This window comes from Oreochromis aureus, linkage group 3 (genome assembly GCF_013358895.1).
Source record: "Oreochromis aureus strain Israel breed Guangdong linkage group 3, ZZ_aureus, whole genome shotgun sequence".
Classification (NCBI taxonomy): Eukaryota; Metazoa; Chordata; class Actinopteri; order Cichliformes; family Cichlidae; genus Oreochromis; species Oreochromis aureus.
In genome coordinates, this window is record NC_052944.1 from 112,831,948 (window position 1) to 112,849,111 (window position 17,164).

The 17,164-nt window shown below is 45.2% G+C and overlaps 1 protein-coding gene across 1 annotated transcript in view; it reads left to right on the forward strand.

The window, feature by feature from the left end:
• The window catches only part of LOC116320226, a gene marked incomplete at its 5' end in the record, with an annotated part of 145,551 nt that extends 133,501 nt beyond the window's left edge, over positions 1-12,050 (forward strand). Inside the window, 6 exons of the mRNA XM_039603845.1 lie at positions 214-602; positions 700-1,261; positions 2,449-2,575; positions 7,064-7,571; positions 8,992-9,278; positions 11,232-12,050. Of these exons, the coding sequence (XP_039459779.1) occupies positions 214-602; positions 700-1,261; positions 2,449-2,575; positions 7,064-7,571; positions 8,992-9,278; positions 11,232-11,747 (2,389 nt within the window). The remainder of the gene's footprint in view (positions 1-213; positions 603-699; positions 1,262-2,448; positions 2,576-7,063; positions 7,572-8,991; positions 9,279-11,231) is intronic.
• Between the last annotated feature and the right edge of the window lie 5,114 nt (positions 12,051-17,164).

Consider the following 17,164-nt stretch of genomic DNA (forward strand, 5'->3'; position numbering starts at 1 on the left):
AAATCGAAAAACTCACAATAACAAGGTATCCAGGAGGGGATTGAAGAAGAGCGGGGTGAGAGCCAGACTAAAGAAGGAGACACACAAACAATGAGCACTCCCGTCCATTATCCTTGCTAACGTGCGGTCTCTCCGCTACAAACCGGATGAGCTGCAAGCCTGCATCAGAACTGCCTCTGTTCTGGCATTCATGGAATCGTGGTCAAACAACAGTGACGACGACAGCGCGCTGCGCATTGATGGTTTTTCACCACCTCTTCGTCTGGACAGACACCGTGAACACACCAAGAAGCAACATGGCGGCGGTGTGTGTCTGTATGTAAACAACAGATGGTGCTCTATAGTCACTGTGAGGAAGAAGCTGTGCACTACAGACATTGAGCGTCTGGCTGTTTCCCTGCGCCCCTACTACCTCCCCAGAGAATTCCCACAGCTTTTCATCATCTTGGTTTACATCCACCCCAGAGCTGATGCAGCTAAAGCCACAGAGTACTTCACCAACACTCTGTACAAACTGGGACAATTAGCACCGGACTCTCCCAAGTTCATCCTGTGTGATTTCAACCACTGTTCCCATGACAAGTCGCTTAAAGATACCAACAGTATGTTACATGCAGCACACGTCAGGGGAAGACTCTGGATAAATGCTATGGCTCTGTACCAGATGCATTTAAAGCCCTACCCCTCCCCCCCCTCTAGGCTCAGCAGACCACCACACCATCCTGCTGGCCCCTGCTTACACCCCAGTCATCAAGAGGACTAAAAAGGTCACCAAAAACATCAAGCAGTGGACAGAGGAAAGTATCCTCACCCTACAATGTTTCGAAGCCACTGACTGGGACAGCCTTCTTTCTCCCTCTGATGACATCGAGAAACAAGTCAACACGGTGACATCATACATCTCCTTCTGTGTTGACAACATTATCCCCTCAAAGACAGTCTGCATCTACCCCAACAACAAACCCTGGATCACCAAGGAACTCAAGGAAATCCTTAATAACAAAAAGAGGATTTTCTTTACTGGCTCTGCCCTTGATAAAAAGGACGCCAACAAGGATGTCCACAGGGCCATAAAAACTGATAAACTGGAGTATAAAAACACAGTTGAAAAAAAAATCACCACAGGGGACCTCCGCTCAGCCTGGCAGGGCCTCAAAACCGTGGCCTCTGTGAATACTGTGGTCACCACCCCCAGAACCATCCAGGTGGAGGGCAGCAACCCCTCCTCGCTCCCAGATGACCTCAGCGCTTTCTACACCAGGTTTGAGACACACAACATGGCCCAGCTTGAGGAGTCCAGATCAATTCAATTCAATTGAATTTTATTTATATAGTGCCAAATCACAACAAAAGTCGCCTCAAGGCGCTTCATAGGTACAGAGAAAAACCCAACAATCATATGACCCCCTATGAGCAAGCACTTTGGCGACAGTGGGAAGGAAAAAACTCCCTTTTAACAGGAAGAAACCTCCGGCAGAACCATAGCCTACGTCTATTGCAGCATAACTAAGGGAGGATTCAGGGTCACCTGGTCCAGCCCTAACTATATGCTTTAGCAAAAAGGAAAGTTTGAAACCTAATCTTGAAAGTAGAGATAGTGTCTGTCTCCCGAATCCAAACTGGAAGCTGGTTCCACAGAAGAGGGGCCTGAAAACTAAAGGCTCTCCCTCCCATTCTACTTTTAAATACTCTAGGAACAACAAGTAGGCCTGCAGTGTGAGAGCGAAGTGCTCTAATAGGGTGATATGGTACTACAAGGTCATTAAGATAAGATGGGGCCTGATTATCTAAGACCTTGTATGTGATGAGCAGGATTTTGAATTCAATTCTGGATTTAACTGGTCACTTCTCGTTTGGCTCTCAGCGAAGGCGGTCGCACTTTTCTCCTCTCCTCCTTTCCCCTATCTTCCCTGCTTAGCTGCTTATGTCCTTGTCTTGTCTCGTGTCTTTTGTTTTTCTTTCTCACCTCCCTGGAACACTCTCTCACAGCCTGTGTCTAAAACCGAAAGAGAACTATGGATTTGATCAACTGGTCTCTGAATGCTATTGACACCCTTTTCTCAACGAGAAGTCTGGGCTAGGGAGAGCCCGAGTGCCCTGGAGGGACCTTCCCTGCCGGATACACGATGGACGGGTGGCAGAAATGGAGGATCGTGTGCCTGGCGGGACTGTCGAACAAGGACGCTGAAGATATCTACCTATTCGGAACCATGATAACAGGGTTCTGCTGATCGGAGCTGGCTTGGCCCTGGCTTATTGGAGAATTAAGAAAGCGGAACCGGCTGTTCAAACCCCCGCAAAGCTGCCCGCTGAGATTGAATTGACGGGACGAGGTGCGGGTTCTCAGAAAGGGCTCACAGACGGGGACATGGTCAAGAGCTTGGAGGCAATTGCGGCTGCAGTGAATACTCAGAATAACATCTCTGAGCGGATATTGGGACACATCAGGGAAGAATCCGCTCAAATCAACAACTATGGGTGGAAGCTGGAATACATCACGGATCAGTTGGCTGCGGTCGTGAGGTCTCAGAATCTGCTCTGTGAGCAAAAGATTGATAAGACCACGGAATTGAGGGTAAATAACATCATGGAAAAACTCGCAGCTATCCAACGGGAGATGGAGAGACCAGTGTCGGAATGCTAGAAAACAGCTCGAAATTCTCATGAGTTGTTGAAAAGAAAATCGCCATCATAATGCGGCTACCCCTCTGGCGCCAGCTGTGGGCTCAAGGCTGTAGCCGATCAAAACACTCCCTGATAACGACTGTGTTGAGACTGTTCCTTCCCATTCCATGCAAGGCCACCTGGGTTGGCTGGAAGACTGTTTACTTAGCCTGGCAGGGCGAAGGACACTGTCTCCACTGAACTATGGACACGCACACACATACACTTACACTGATAAGCACTCACTGCCCCCCCCTCCTTCCAACGCCTTTGATGCTTGACTCCTCTTGGCTCTTGGGGAACACGGGCGGGTCTGGGCCCGCGCTGGAGAGTCAGCGCAGTGGCAGGATGGCTGCTGTGTTGCCCAGGATTACTCCTCACCCCCTACCCAACCCTGTTGCTGGTCACGTGCTCCATATTGTTGTACTGTGGACATTTATGTGCTTTTCTGTGCAGAAGAGTTTTTTTGTTTCCTGTTCTCATGCTGTCCTCTTATAGCCCAGCATGAGTAGAGGTCTCTTTTTTTTCCTCTTGTACCTTCCCATTGTAGTGTATATTTCAGTGGTTTTTCTGTAATGCAACCGTTCTCTGACCTGTATCCCCATGTGATGTCTGTGTTGTGTGTGTATGGTCGGGGGGCGGGTTCATTCCACTGCAGGGCAACCTGCCATTGCATGTGGCGAATAAAATGAACTTGAAAATTTGAACTTGAACTTAACAGGAAGCCAATGAAGGGAAGCCAAAACAGGAGAAATATGCTCTCTCTTTCTACTCCCTGTCAGTACTCTTGCTGCAGCATTTTGGATTAACTGAAGGCTTTTCAGCAAGTTTTTAGGACATCCTGATAATAATGAATTACAGTAGTCCAGCCTGGAAGTAATAAATTCATGAACTAGTTTTTCAGCGTCACTAAGAGACAGGATATTTCTAACTTTAGAGATGTTGCGCAAATGGAAGAAAGTAGTCTTACATATTTCTTTAATATGTGCGTTGAAGGACATGTCCTGGTATAAAATGACTCCAAGGTTCCTCACAGCATTACTGGAGGCCAAGGTAATGCCATCCAGAGTAAAAATCTGGTTAGATACCATATTTCTAAGATTTTCAGGGCCGAGTACAATAACCTCAGTTTTATCTCAGTTAAGAAGCAGAACGTTAGCAGCCATCCAGGTCTTTATGTCTTTAAGACATTCCTGCAGTTTAACTAATGTGTGTGTTATCTGGCTTCATGGATAGATAGAGCTGGGTGTCATCTGCATAGCAGTGAAAATTTATGCTATGTCTTCTAATGATGCTGCCTAGGGGAAGCATGTATAATGTAAACAGAATTGGCCCTAGCACCGAACCCTATGGAACTCCATAACTGACCGTAGTGTGTGAAGAGGACTCTCCATTTACATGTACAAATTGGAGTCTATTAGATAGATATGATACAAACCACTGCAGTGCAGTACCTGTAATACCTACAGCATGTTCTAATCGCTCTAATAGAATATTATGATCAACAGTATCGAACGCTGCACTAAGGTCTAGCAGGACAAGCACAGAGATGAGTCCACTGTCAGAGGCCATAATAAGATCATTTGTAACCTTCACTAAAGCAGTTTCTGTGCTGTGATGAGCTCTGAAACCTGACTGAAACTCTTCAAATAAGCCATTCCTCTGCAGATGATCTGTTAGCTGTTTGACAACTACTCTTTCAAGGATTTTTGATATGAAAGGAAGGTTGGAGATTGGCCTATAATTAGCTAAGACAGCTGGGTCTAGAGATGCTTTTTAAGTAAAGGTTTAACTACAGCCACCTTGAAGGCCTGTGGTACATAGCCGATTATTAGAGATAGGTTGGTCATATTTAAGATCGAAGAATTAATTAATGGCAGGACTTCTTTGAGCAGTTTTGTAGGAATGGGGTCTAAAAGACACGTTGATGGTTTGGAAGAAGTAATTATTGAAGTTAACTCAAAAAGATCAATTGGAGAAAAAGAGTTTAACTTAACATCAATGGTACTAAGAGTAGCTGTAGACGATATTACATCTGTGGGATGATTATTGGTAATTTTTTCTCTAATGATAAGAATTTTATTTGTGAAGAAGTTCATGAAGTCATTACTAGTTAACGTTAAAGGGATTGTTGGCTCAGTAGAGCTCTGACTGTTTGTCAGCCTGGCTACAGTGCTGAAGAGAAACCTGGGGTTGTTCTTATTTTCTTCAGTCAGTGATGAATAGTAAGATGTTCTGGCTTTGCGGAGGGCTTTCTTATAAAGCAGCAAACTATTTCTCCAGGCTAAATGATGATCCTCTAAATTTGTGACACGCCATTTCCTCTCCAGCTTACGAGTTATCTGCTTTAGGCTACGTGTTTGAGAATTATACCACGGAGTCAGGTACTCTTGATTTGAGGCCTTAGTTTTCACAGGAGCTACAGTATCCAGAGTCGTACGTAGTGAGGAGGTAAAATTATTAACAAGATAATCGACCTCTGTTGGGGTAGCGTTCAGATAGCTGCTCTGCTCTATGTTGGTACAGGGCATTGAAGATGATAACAGTGGGTGGATTATATTCTTAAACTTAGTTACAGCACTTTCAGAAAGACATCTACTTTGATAAAGTCTACTCCCCACTGCTGTGTAATCAATTATTGTAAATGTAAATGTTATCAGGAAATGATCAGACAGCAGAGGGTTTTCAGGAAACACTGTTAAATGTTCAGTTTCTATGCCATATGTTAAAACAAGATCTAGAGTGTGATTAAAGTGGTGGGTGGGTTCTTTTACATTTTGAGAGAAGCCAATTGAGACTAATAACAGATTAAATGCCATGTTGAGGCTGTCATTTTTAGCATCTACATGGATGTTAAAATCACCCACAATAATTATTTTATCTGAGCTGAGCACTAAATCAGATAAAAAGTCTGAGAACTCAGACAGAAACTCTGTGTAAGGCCCAGGTGGACGATATATGATAACAAGTAAGACTGGTTTCTGAGTTTTACAGCTGGGGTGGACGAGGCTAAGCATCAGGCTTTCAAATGAATTAAAAGTCTGTCTTGGTCTTTTGTTAATTAATAAGCTGGTGTGAAAAATTGCCACACACACCGCCCCCTCGGTCTGTGCTTGGGGTTTCTGGTAGTTAGAATGACTCGGGGTGTTGATTCATTTAAACTAACATACTCATCCTGCTGCAACCAGGTTTCTGTAAGGCAGAGTAAATCGATTTGTTGATCAATTATTAAGTCATGTACTAACAGAGACTTGGAGGAGAGAGACCTAATATTTAATAATCCACATTTCACTGTTTTACTCTTTGGTTCAGATGTGGATACTGTATTGTTCTTTCTTTGTGATTTTTTATGTTTAAGTTGTTTATTGTTTTTAGTTTGTTTTTTGTCTGTTTGGGAGCTGACACAGTCTCAATGGAGATGGGTTTTGGGGGGGGGGGTGGGGGGTGGGGTAGCAGGAGGAGAGAAGCTGCAGAGAGGCGTGTAAGACTGCAACTCTGCTTCCTGGTCCCAACTCTGGATAGTCATATTTTGGGGGGTTTAATAAATTTGTCCATATTTCTAGAAATGAGAGCTGCTCCATCCAAAGTGGGTGTTAGAGTGAATTGTTAAATGTTTGTCATTTTTATTCTTACCATTTGTACTTTAACTGTGTGTTGAAAGGAATTCTTTTGTTCTCCCCTCCCCAGATTCTCGAGGTTCTGAGTGGGGGTCTGTAGTGTTTTATCACAGGCAACATCCTTGTGAAGGTCTGTTTGATGTTGGTAAAACTTCCTGCCCTTTGTATGGCTTCACTGTGTTATCTAGGGTGAACCATACATTGGGTGTGGGGAGGTTACCCTCTTTATGACCTAGGATGTTGTTCCTGCTTTATGACCCTTTTGGTCAGCAGCTTACACACACACACACACACACACACACACTTACAAAACCACAGGCAGGGTATTCATTGTTCACATGTATGCCCATGTAAGCCGTTATATGTTAATGACCCTATGCATATTCAAGTAACCACAATAAAAGGAGTGCTATGGGGAACCTGGCTGAGAGTCTGATGGAGGTCAAGTGGGTGGAACGACACTTGGCTCCAGGCAGGCCTCCCTCATGCATGAGTAACACAAAGAACGTTGCCTACTTGTGTCTTGTTCTTGCTGTGTAGCAAATTGTCCTGAACGTTCCAGCGAATAGGTTTATGCTACAAACCTATCAGTGGGATGGATCCTCACTCAAACCTGGCACCTCTGCACTCACCTTCAGGACTGAGGACGTGGTGAGAGCCCTCAGGAGGACCAGGGAGAGAAGCTCACCCGACCCTGACAACATCAGCAGTCGAGTTCTGAGGCACTGTGCAGGGCAACTAAGAAGTGTGTTCCGGATTCTATTTCAACACTCAATTGACAGTCACACCGGCCCCCAGCTGTGGAAACAGTCATCCCCATCCCCAAAAGAAACAACCCAAAGTCTCTGAATGATCTTCGTCCTGTGGCCCTCACCTCCCTGGTGATGAAGGCCATGGAGAAGATCATAAAACAGCACATCATAAGAGCAACTAACCCCCGGATGGACCCACTCCTGTTTGCTTACCGTGCATGCAGAGGTGTCGATGATGCAAAAATCTTCATCTTGGACTCCATCCACAAACATCTGGAGGTCCCTGACTCTTCCGCCAGACTTCTGTTTGCTGATTTTTCATCAGCGTTCAACACTCTGCAGCCTCATATCCTGGCCACTAAACTTTCCACACGATTTCACCTGGATGATCAGCTAATCCTGTGGATATTGGACTTTTTGACCAACAGGACTCAGGAATTTCGGGTCAACAACTCTCTTTCCGGTCTCCATTCCACCTGCACCTGCTCCCCCCAAGGCTGTGTGCTCTCCCCCCTACTTTTCATCCTCTACACCAGGGGTAGGCAACCTTTCTGATGACAAGTGCTATGTTAAATTTCCTCAGAAGTCAGTGTGCCATATGATTGCATTAGCAATAAATTTAATAACGCTCTATATTAACAGTTACACACTATATAGAACCACTTTATAGAATTATATTTGTTGGCAAATGTTGGCAGCTATCAGAGAATAGTTATCAGCTATTTTGAAACAAAAAAGACACTTTTTATCCATAACAACAAATGAACTGTAAAAACAGAAAATGCAAATACTCTTTATGGTCTCCTCACAATGATAAGTCTCCGAGTGTCCAGCATTCAGACGGCTACCTGAGGACACTCATGTGAGAGAAAATCTGCTCACACAGATATGTAGAGCCAAATACTGTCAATAAGGCCTCTGCAATGTTCTGAAGACGTTTAAACTTGTCAGGTAGTGATGTCCAGCAGGTGAAAATGCAAGCTCCGTGAACACGCACAACTATGGATTCCAGCTGCTTCGATGTCGCATTAACTGGCATTAACTCAGCCAGTTAATGCGAAACAAATCCAGCTGCTCATTAAAGCTTTCTGGTTTGATCAGAAAAGAAAACATTGGTCCATACACCTGAAAGTCCCAAAAACGCATTGTGAATTCTGTCTCGAGTCTACAGATGTATCCGTGTATTTCCGTGGTTCTGATGCTGTGCTGAGTGGACAGCTCCTGAAGCTTTTGAAGTGTCAGAATGTGGAAAACTAACAACGTCCCTCTCACCAGTAGGCTAAGTTTTTTTTAGCCAATTACAAGTTGAATCTGGGAGTTTCGGTTGTTAGCTAAGATACCGTCATTAAAAAGCGCCACAATTAATGTGTTTATGCGAGCTAATTTGCGATGTGCACCGCTGGCGCTAGTTTCTATCTGACCCAGACAGACTGCAAGTCATAACTTCTTACCTGAAGTTCAGTTCACCTGACACTCGGACTGTTGTGCCAACACCGGCCCCGCCTCGGGTCTCTCTTCTTGCCTCCCCTTTCCCTTATCCACCTGCTGGCCTTCACCACTTGCTAATGTTACTGAATCTGTGGAAGCTACGCCATACCAAACAACTGAGTTATTTTACACACCGGCCAGCATCTGGCCAATCCACCACCTTTCATTGTTTATACCGTTACAAAAAAAAAAAAAAATCATCGGCCCATAAAAACGAAAAATGGTCGTGCCATCAGTTAACCCTGGCACGTGTGCCTAGGGTTGCCGACCCCTGCTCTACACTAATGACTGCAGATCCACACAGCCCATCCGTCACCTGGTGAAATATGCTGACGACACGGTCAGGCCCCTCACAACACCACGGGCTCGCTCTTCAGGAGTTTGTAGAGTAGTAGCCACAGCTCCAAACTTGAACTGAACATGAGCAAAACCAAAGAGATGGTGGTGACAGAGGGATCTGGCTGCTTCAGTCACCACCACCATCCATGGGAAGCCAGTTGAGGTAGTTGAGGAGTACGAATACCTGGGAACCATCTTTGACAACCTCCTGAAATGCTCTGCCAACACAGTGGAGATTCTCAGGAGGTGCCACCAACAGCTATACCTCCTTAGGAAACTCAACTCCTTCGGAGTCGGCACACCCATCATGATGACTTTCAACTATGCCTTCTTGGAAAGCATCATGACCTTCTCCATCACCTGCTGGTTCCATTCCCTCAGCCTTCAGAATAGAAACAGACTGCAGCGCACTGCATCAGTGTGCTCTAAAATCATTGGCCTGCATGTCAAAACTCTGGCAAAGGTTTTCAGCCAACAGGCCCTTAGAGAGGCAGCCAAAATCATCAACGGCCCCTCTCACATTCTTCACCCCGCATTTCAATGGCTCCCCTCTGGGCGATGCTTCCGCTGCATTTCCTGCAGGACTGAGAGTAGGAGAGCTTCCTTTGTCCCCAAAGCCACTCTGCTTTTTAACTCCGGCTGATAAGACCATTTCCCACACCCAGAAACATAAACTGCTCTACACTCTTTTTATACTACCGAAACTTTATTCACTTTTAGTCACTTATGTTAGGTAAAGCAGTTTCACCCCGGTTCTTTTTTATTTCTCGGGCTCAGTAGTCATTTCACAAAACCTTTATTCATCTTCAGTTACGCATGCATCTTCTAGAAGGGAAGACGTGCAAGGCCGGTGTCCCTCTGCAGATCTTCACTTCTTTGTTTGCTACAACCAGCTTTATAGAAGCGACCCCATCATAAAACCCACATGGTGCGTTGTAAACTCTGTCTTTGTGTATGTATGCGCAAGCACTTGAGTGCCTGTGTGCGCGTACCTTTGTGTTTATGTGAGTGCACGTGAGTGACTGTGCGTGTGTGTGCGTCGTAACAGTTAAAGCACTGTGTGTGTCTCTGTGTATGTGACCTCCTGACGGTCATAAAAGTCCATCTCCCCTCACCCAAGCTACACCAAATTCCTCTACAAAACATACAAAACACAGTTAACATATTACAAGCACTGACACCCCCACTCTGCATCCACTGGGCCGTTGGCCTCTTATTGTCTTACTTTTACAGCTAATTATGTGGAGAGTCTCCTGCAAACCTACTTCTAAGTGATGACAATTATGAGCTTTTATTACATTCAGGTACAAGCATCAGCATCCCCCAGCAGTAGCTTCCTGTCTCCTTTTATGACAGACTGAACCCCGGTGTCCATAAATTCGTATCCCTCTACACAATTACACACACTCTCAGGCCTACAGCTAAACCAAACTGAAACACACAGATAAATCCTTCCCTATTCCTCTGATATACTGCTGGACCCACTCATCCAAGCAAATTTGACACATTATATTCTAATAATTGTTTTCTTGTACTCACACTTACAGTTATTTATTCACCTTTTAGTCACTTTAATTTTAAAACTGTGTGATTTTAAAGCTGTATATGCTGCATATTCTGTGTATTTATTATCTTATTGCCTTTTCACATTGTCCATATCTTCAATGTTATGCTGCTCTGTTGTATGTTAATTGCCTCTTGGAGATAAATAAAATCTTCTGATTCTGATTAAATCAGAAAATGAAAAACTTCCAGGTGGCATTAAAACACAAGAAAACAACGCTGCACTCGCTCAGAGGACAGAGGTCATGTACAGAAACCACACTGACACCAAGAGGAGAAAAACAGCTGGTACAAAAGGCAGGGAGGCATCATTTCCAGCTAAACAGAAGAGAAATATAAAGATGATGAAGGTCACAGTTTGAATCAGTGATATTTCATTCAATACAGTGGTCTACTGACAGATCCAGGATCAGTCCAATTCATCGGCAGTTTGATCCATGTATGGATTGTAGTGTGTATGTGAAAATGTTGAACTGTTCCTTTATCAGTGTCTAACAGTCTGTGTATGAGAGCCATGTAATATCTATGTGTGCATGCTGAAAGAGACTGTGCTGGTCTGACCCCCCTCCTCCTTTCAGGGTGGAGCCTGCTGGAGTCCGATGGTTGAGACCAGGTCTGAGGAAGTGTAAGTGTGTTTTTAATGTTATTCATGAAAACAAAGCAGCACACATTCAACCATCTTCAAACTGTCACATCACTCATTCACATCTCTGATGTCAGGAGTCATCATCAAAGTGTCAATCAATGAACAGATGATGGATCAATAACTGTAGCTGGATTGTGTTTGTTCTCTCCATCAGATTCCTGTCAACTCACAATCGACACAAACACAGTGAACAGAAGACTCAAACTGTCTGAAAACAACAGGAAGGTGACACATGTGGAGGAGGTTCAGTCATATCCTGATCATCCAGACAGATTTGATATCAAGACTCAGCTGCTGTGTAGAAATGGTCTGACTGATCGCTGTTACTGGGAGAGCGAGTGGAAAAGAAGAGTTGATATATCAGTGAGTTACAGAAGAATCAGAAGGAAAGGAGGCAGTGATGACTTTTTGTTCGGATGGAATGAACATTCCTGGAGTCTGTACTGCTCTGATGGTGCTCCTCAATATGTCAGGCACAATAACATAAAAACATCCGTCTCCTCCTCCTCTGTCTCTAACAGAGTAGCAGTGTATGTGGACTGTCCTGCTGGCACTCTGTCCTTCTACAGAGTCTCCGCTGACACTCTGATCCACCTCCACACCTTCAACACCACATTCACTGAAACTCTTTATCCTGGGTTTACAGTCTGGTCTGGTTCCTCAGTGTCCCTGTGCTGAGTTGAGTGTAAAGAGTTTCCTCCTGTTAGAGAAACACTCTGACTGTTCAGTCTGTACATGTCTGTCTCTTTCTCTCAGTAACACGTCTTCAGTTTCATTGATTCAATCAGTTGATGTTTGAAACTGTTCTAAATGATTCCTTGTAAACTTCTTCCTCTTCAGTCCTTTAAAGATGGAAGCTCCCATTATTCCAGGATCCACATGTTGTTTTCTGTCTTTTTCGCAGTGAATATCAGTATGTTGTCTTTCTCTGAAGCTTGGTTCACAACCAGCTCCTCTGCATTTTCAACAAGTCTGAGCTCATTAAAATTAACAACTGTAATCTTCACATTTCCACTTTTTTCTCTGTGGGAATAACAGTATTTTGCTATAATTAGAGGAATCTTATGTAATACTTTTTGCTAGGAATATTAAAAATACTAAATTTTATCTATTTATATTACAGTTATAAATATTGTATTAAATTTGAAGTACAATTCAAAATATGGATGAGGGCTGCTGTAGAGTTGGAATGCTACTACTCAAGTAATAGTCATGTAACCCCTTCCTGGCGGAAGGGGAAGGGGAATGGGACGGGGAACATCCTGGTGGAAGGGGTTACATGAATAGGATGAGGGAACTGTGGATTCTTTAATACCCAACGTCCACAATGACAGCGAAACAACTAGTAGTTCAGTGTTCCAACATTCGAAAGAATGGACTGCTCCCACAGCTAGAGATTGACGAGGTACAACATAAATGCTACGGCAAGGGGGAGCCAGGACGCCAGGTCAGGGGGGAGATATCATCACCCCCACCCGAGGTTGGGTACCAAGCCCCAAGTGCGATAGGAGAAGGATTGTTGAGTGCGAGAGGAACGGACCCGAAAGATAGGATCATGGCCAAGCTTGAAACCTGGACCCCCCGTAGCCGGTTACCAAGATTACGTGAAGTACCCTCAGAAGGTCTGCTAGATGATGTTAATGCAGCACTACGGACGATACCTACAGCCATGATTAGTGAGACTAACAAGCTGATCTACTGTCGGGAGTGCTGGAATGTTATGCTGCTATTATTTGCTGCTATTAGTATAATCATCATTACCATTTCATTATTAATAGTGATGTTGCATCCAGATGCATTCAGATGTTCAAATATATTGGTATTATATCAGTCTTTATTACAGGAGCAGTTATAACCACTTTAAACTGTGGAGTTGAATCTATAATTTTAAATGTTTTTCAATGCTCCTATATAATAATCTTAAATGTTTCTGTGTAGACTGCAGGGACAGGAAATACACTCTGTGCCAAAATGAGACAGGAAACACTTCTGCAAGGCTTGCAGAAGTGAAACTGAAAGCCGAGTCTGAGTGTAAGCCAAGAGCAGGGTGTTTTATTATGCATTTATCGCTGATTAAGCTTTAAGTAGTTGTATTAGATTGAAACATTTGTTTTATATATTTTATATATCAGTCAAGATTATTACACACATACACACACACATAGTTTCAGTACATGCTGGCCTTCTGTCTAAGTGGAAAGGTTACAAGGTCTAGCTGGGGAGCTGAGAGGTGAAACAAAGGGCAGCAGAAGCTGACACACATACACATACATATTAGATAGACTCATTTATATAGGTAAGAGTTTAATTATGTTTTGCTTGCGACTGCAAAGTGGGGGTGCGTACGTGTTAGTCTGTTCCAGGAAGTACACCAGATGTCCCAGAGATAAGCGACAGCGGAGGCGAGCGTCCGAGGATGGAGACAGGAAGCACCTGGGGTCGAGCCGAAGACGATGACTGTGTTCAAAGTTAACTGAACGTTTGTGGTTTAGGCTGACGTATGCTGTACTGGATCTGCCTGACAACAGAAACCCTATAAAGCCTTTGTCTGACTATTGTAAGGTAGTTCGACGCTGAAATCTGCACAGCGTTCGGACTCACACATGTGTAATTCATTAAAATGCCGTCTAATTGCACCCGGCTGGATCTGTGGTTTTTTGGATTCCTCCTCAACATTTTTGAACCTAAACACTACAATACGGCAGCAGTGATCAGTGAGATACTTGGCTACAAGTTGAACAGCCACAAGGGCCAGTACCCTCCATAGAAAAGGAGGCTAGAGGCTAAAATCAAGGTAGCACGGAGGGAGGTCAGCAAACTATCGGAGTTGCAGAAAGGTACAATGAAGCCTAAGAAGTACAGCAAGCTGTCCATACCCGAGGCCTTGGAAACTGCCAAGCAACGACTCACAGCCTTGGCCAGCCGCTTGAGGAGGTACACCAGAGAGATAGAAGGCAGGAGAATAAACCAGCTGTTCTCCACAGAACCAGCAAAGGTGTACTCTCAGTGGCAAGGGAACAATAAGAGAACACCACCAAGGCTGGAGACGGAGCAATACTGGAAGAGCATATGGGAGAAGGACGCAACCCATAACGGCAATGCTCAGTGGCTAGTGGATCTGAGGGCAGACCATAGCAACCTCCCTGAACAGGGTCCAGTAACCATCACGGTGGCAGACATCCAAGAAAGGGCCTCTAGTATGAAGAGTTGGAAAGCACCAGGCCCTGACATGGTTCACGCCTACTGGCTGAAGAAGCTGACTGCACTCCACGAGCGTCTGGCAGCACAAATGAACCAGCTGCTAGTTGACGAGCGACACCCGGATTGGCTAACCGAAGGTCGGACGGTCCTGATCCCCAAGGACCCCAAGAAGGGACCGGTCCCATCCAACTACCGACCAATAACCTGCCTCAGCACCACGTGGAAGCACCTGTCAGGCATCATATCGGCTAAGATGAACAGGCACATGGGTCAATACATGAGCGGGGCACAGAAAGGGATTGGCAAGAATACCAGAGGCGCAAAACACCAGCTACTGGTAGACAGAACAGTCAGCCGAGACTGCAAGACCAGACTGACCAACCTGTGCACTGCCTGGATTGATTACAAGAAGGCCTATGACTCAATGCCCCACAGCTGGATACTGGAATGCCTAGAATTGTACAAGATCAACAGGACCCTAAGAGCCTTCATCAGGAACTCAATGGGGATGTGGCGTACAACACTAGAGGCCAACTAGAAGCCCATAGCACAAGTCACCATGAAGTGCGGGATCTACCAAGGAGATGCTCTGTCCCCACTGCTGTTCTGCATAGGCCTGAACCCCTTCAGTGAGATCATTAACAAGACTGGCTACGGATACCGACTACAGAATGGAGCAGTTGTCAGCCACCTCCTGTACATGGATGACATCAAGCTGTATGCCAAGAGTGAACGAGACATCGATTCACTGATCCACACTACCAGGATAGCAATGACATCGGGATGTCATTCGGGCTGGAGAAGTGTAGTCGGATGATAACAAAGAGAGGGAAAGTAGTCAGAACTGAGGGGATCGAACTACCAGAAGGCAACATTGTAGACATAGAGGACAGCTACAAGTACCTGGGGATCCTGCAGGTCAATGGGAACCATGAAGAGGCCGCTAGGAAAGCTGCAAACACCAAGTACCTGCAGAGGGTCAGGCAAGTCCTGAGGGGTCAGCTGAACGGTAAGAACAAGATCTGGGCTATTAACACCTACGCCCTGCCCGTGATCAGGTACCCAGCTGGTATAATAAGTTGGCCAAAGGAGGAGATAGAAGCCACTGACATAAAGACAAGAAAGCTCCTGACCATGCATGGAGGGTTTCACCCCAAGTCCAGCACCCTGAGGCTGTACGCTAAGCGGAAGGAAGGGGGCCGGGGACTGGTGAGTGTCAGCACCACAGTCCAGGATGAGACAACGAACATCCAAGAATACATTGGGAAGATCGCCCCAACTGACCAAGTGCTCAGGCACCTCAGGCAGCAGAAACCCAAGAAAGAGGAGGGAGACGAGGAACCATCATGGAAGGACAGGCCCCTGCACGGTATGTACCACCGGCAGATAGAGGAGGTGGCTGATATCCAGAAATCCTACCAGTGGCTGGACAAAGCTGGACTGAAAGACAGCACGGAGGCACTAATCATGGCAGCACAAGAACAAGCTCTGAGTACAAGATCCATAGAGGCTGGGGTCTATCACAGCAGGCAAGACCCCAGGTGCAGGCTGTGTAAAGATGCCCCAGAGACAATCCAGCACATAACAGCAGGATGCAAGATGCTAGCAGGCAGGGCATACATGGAGCGCCATAACCAAGTGGCCGGCAAAGTGTACAGGAACATCTGTGCCGAGTATAACCTGGAAGTCCCGAGGTCAAAATGGGAGCTGCCCCCAAGGGTGATGGAGAATGACCGAGCTAAGATCCTGTGGGACTTCCAGATGCAGACGGACAAAATGGTGGTGGCTAACCATCCGGACATAGTGGTGGTAGACAAACAGAAGAAGACGGCTGTAGTGATCGATGTAGCGGTTCCGAATGACAGCAATATCAGGAAGAAGGAACACGAGAAGCTGGAGAAATACCAAGGGCTCAGAGAAGAGCTCGAGAGAATGTGGAGGGTGAAGGTAACGGTGGTCCCCGTGGTAATCGGAGCACTAGGTGCGGTGACTCCCAAGCTAGGCGAGTGGCTCCATCAGATCCCGGGAACAACATCGGAGATCTCTGTCCAGAAGAGCGCAGTCCTGGGAACAGCTAAGATACTGCGCAGGACCCTCAAGCTCCCAGGCCTCTGGTAGAGGACCCGAACTTGAAGGATAAACCGCCCGCAGGGGCGAGATGGGTGGTTTTTTTTTTTTCTTTTTTTTTACACATATATATATATTTATATGTATAAATGTATATGTATATATGTATATATACATACATACAGTGGCTTGCAAAAGTATTCGGCCCCCTTGAACTTTTCCACATTTTGTCACATTACAGCCACAAACATGAATCAATTTTATTGGAATTCCACATGAAAGACCAATACAAAGTGGTGTACACGTGAGAAGTGGAACGAAAATCATACATGATTCCAAACATTTTTTACAAATAAATAACTGAAAAGTGGGGTGTGCTTAATTATTCAGCCCCCTGAGTCAATACTTTGTAGAACCAACTTTTGCTGCAATTACAGCTGCCAGTCTTTTAGGGTATGTCTCTACCAGCTTTGCACATCTACAGACTGAAATTCTTGCCCATTCTTCTTTGCAAAACAGCTCCAGCTCAGTCAGATTAGATGGACAGCGTTTGTGAACAGCAGTTTTCAGATCTTGCCACAGATTGTCAATTGGATTTAGATCTGGACTTTGACTGGGCCATTCTAACACATGGATATGTTTTGTTTTAAACCATTCCATTGTTGCCCTGGCTTTATGTTTAGGGTCGTTGTCCTGCTGGAAGGTGAACCTCCGCCCCAGTCTCAAGTCTTTTGCAGACTCCAAGAGGTTTTCTTCCAAGATTGCCCTGTATTTGGCTCCATCCATCTTCCCATCAACTCTGACCAGCTTCCCTGTCCCTGCTGAAG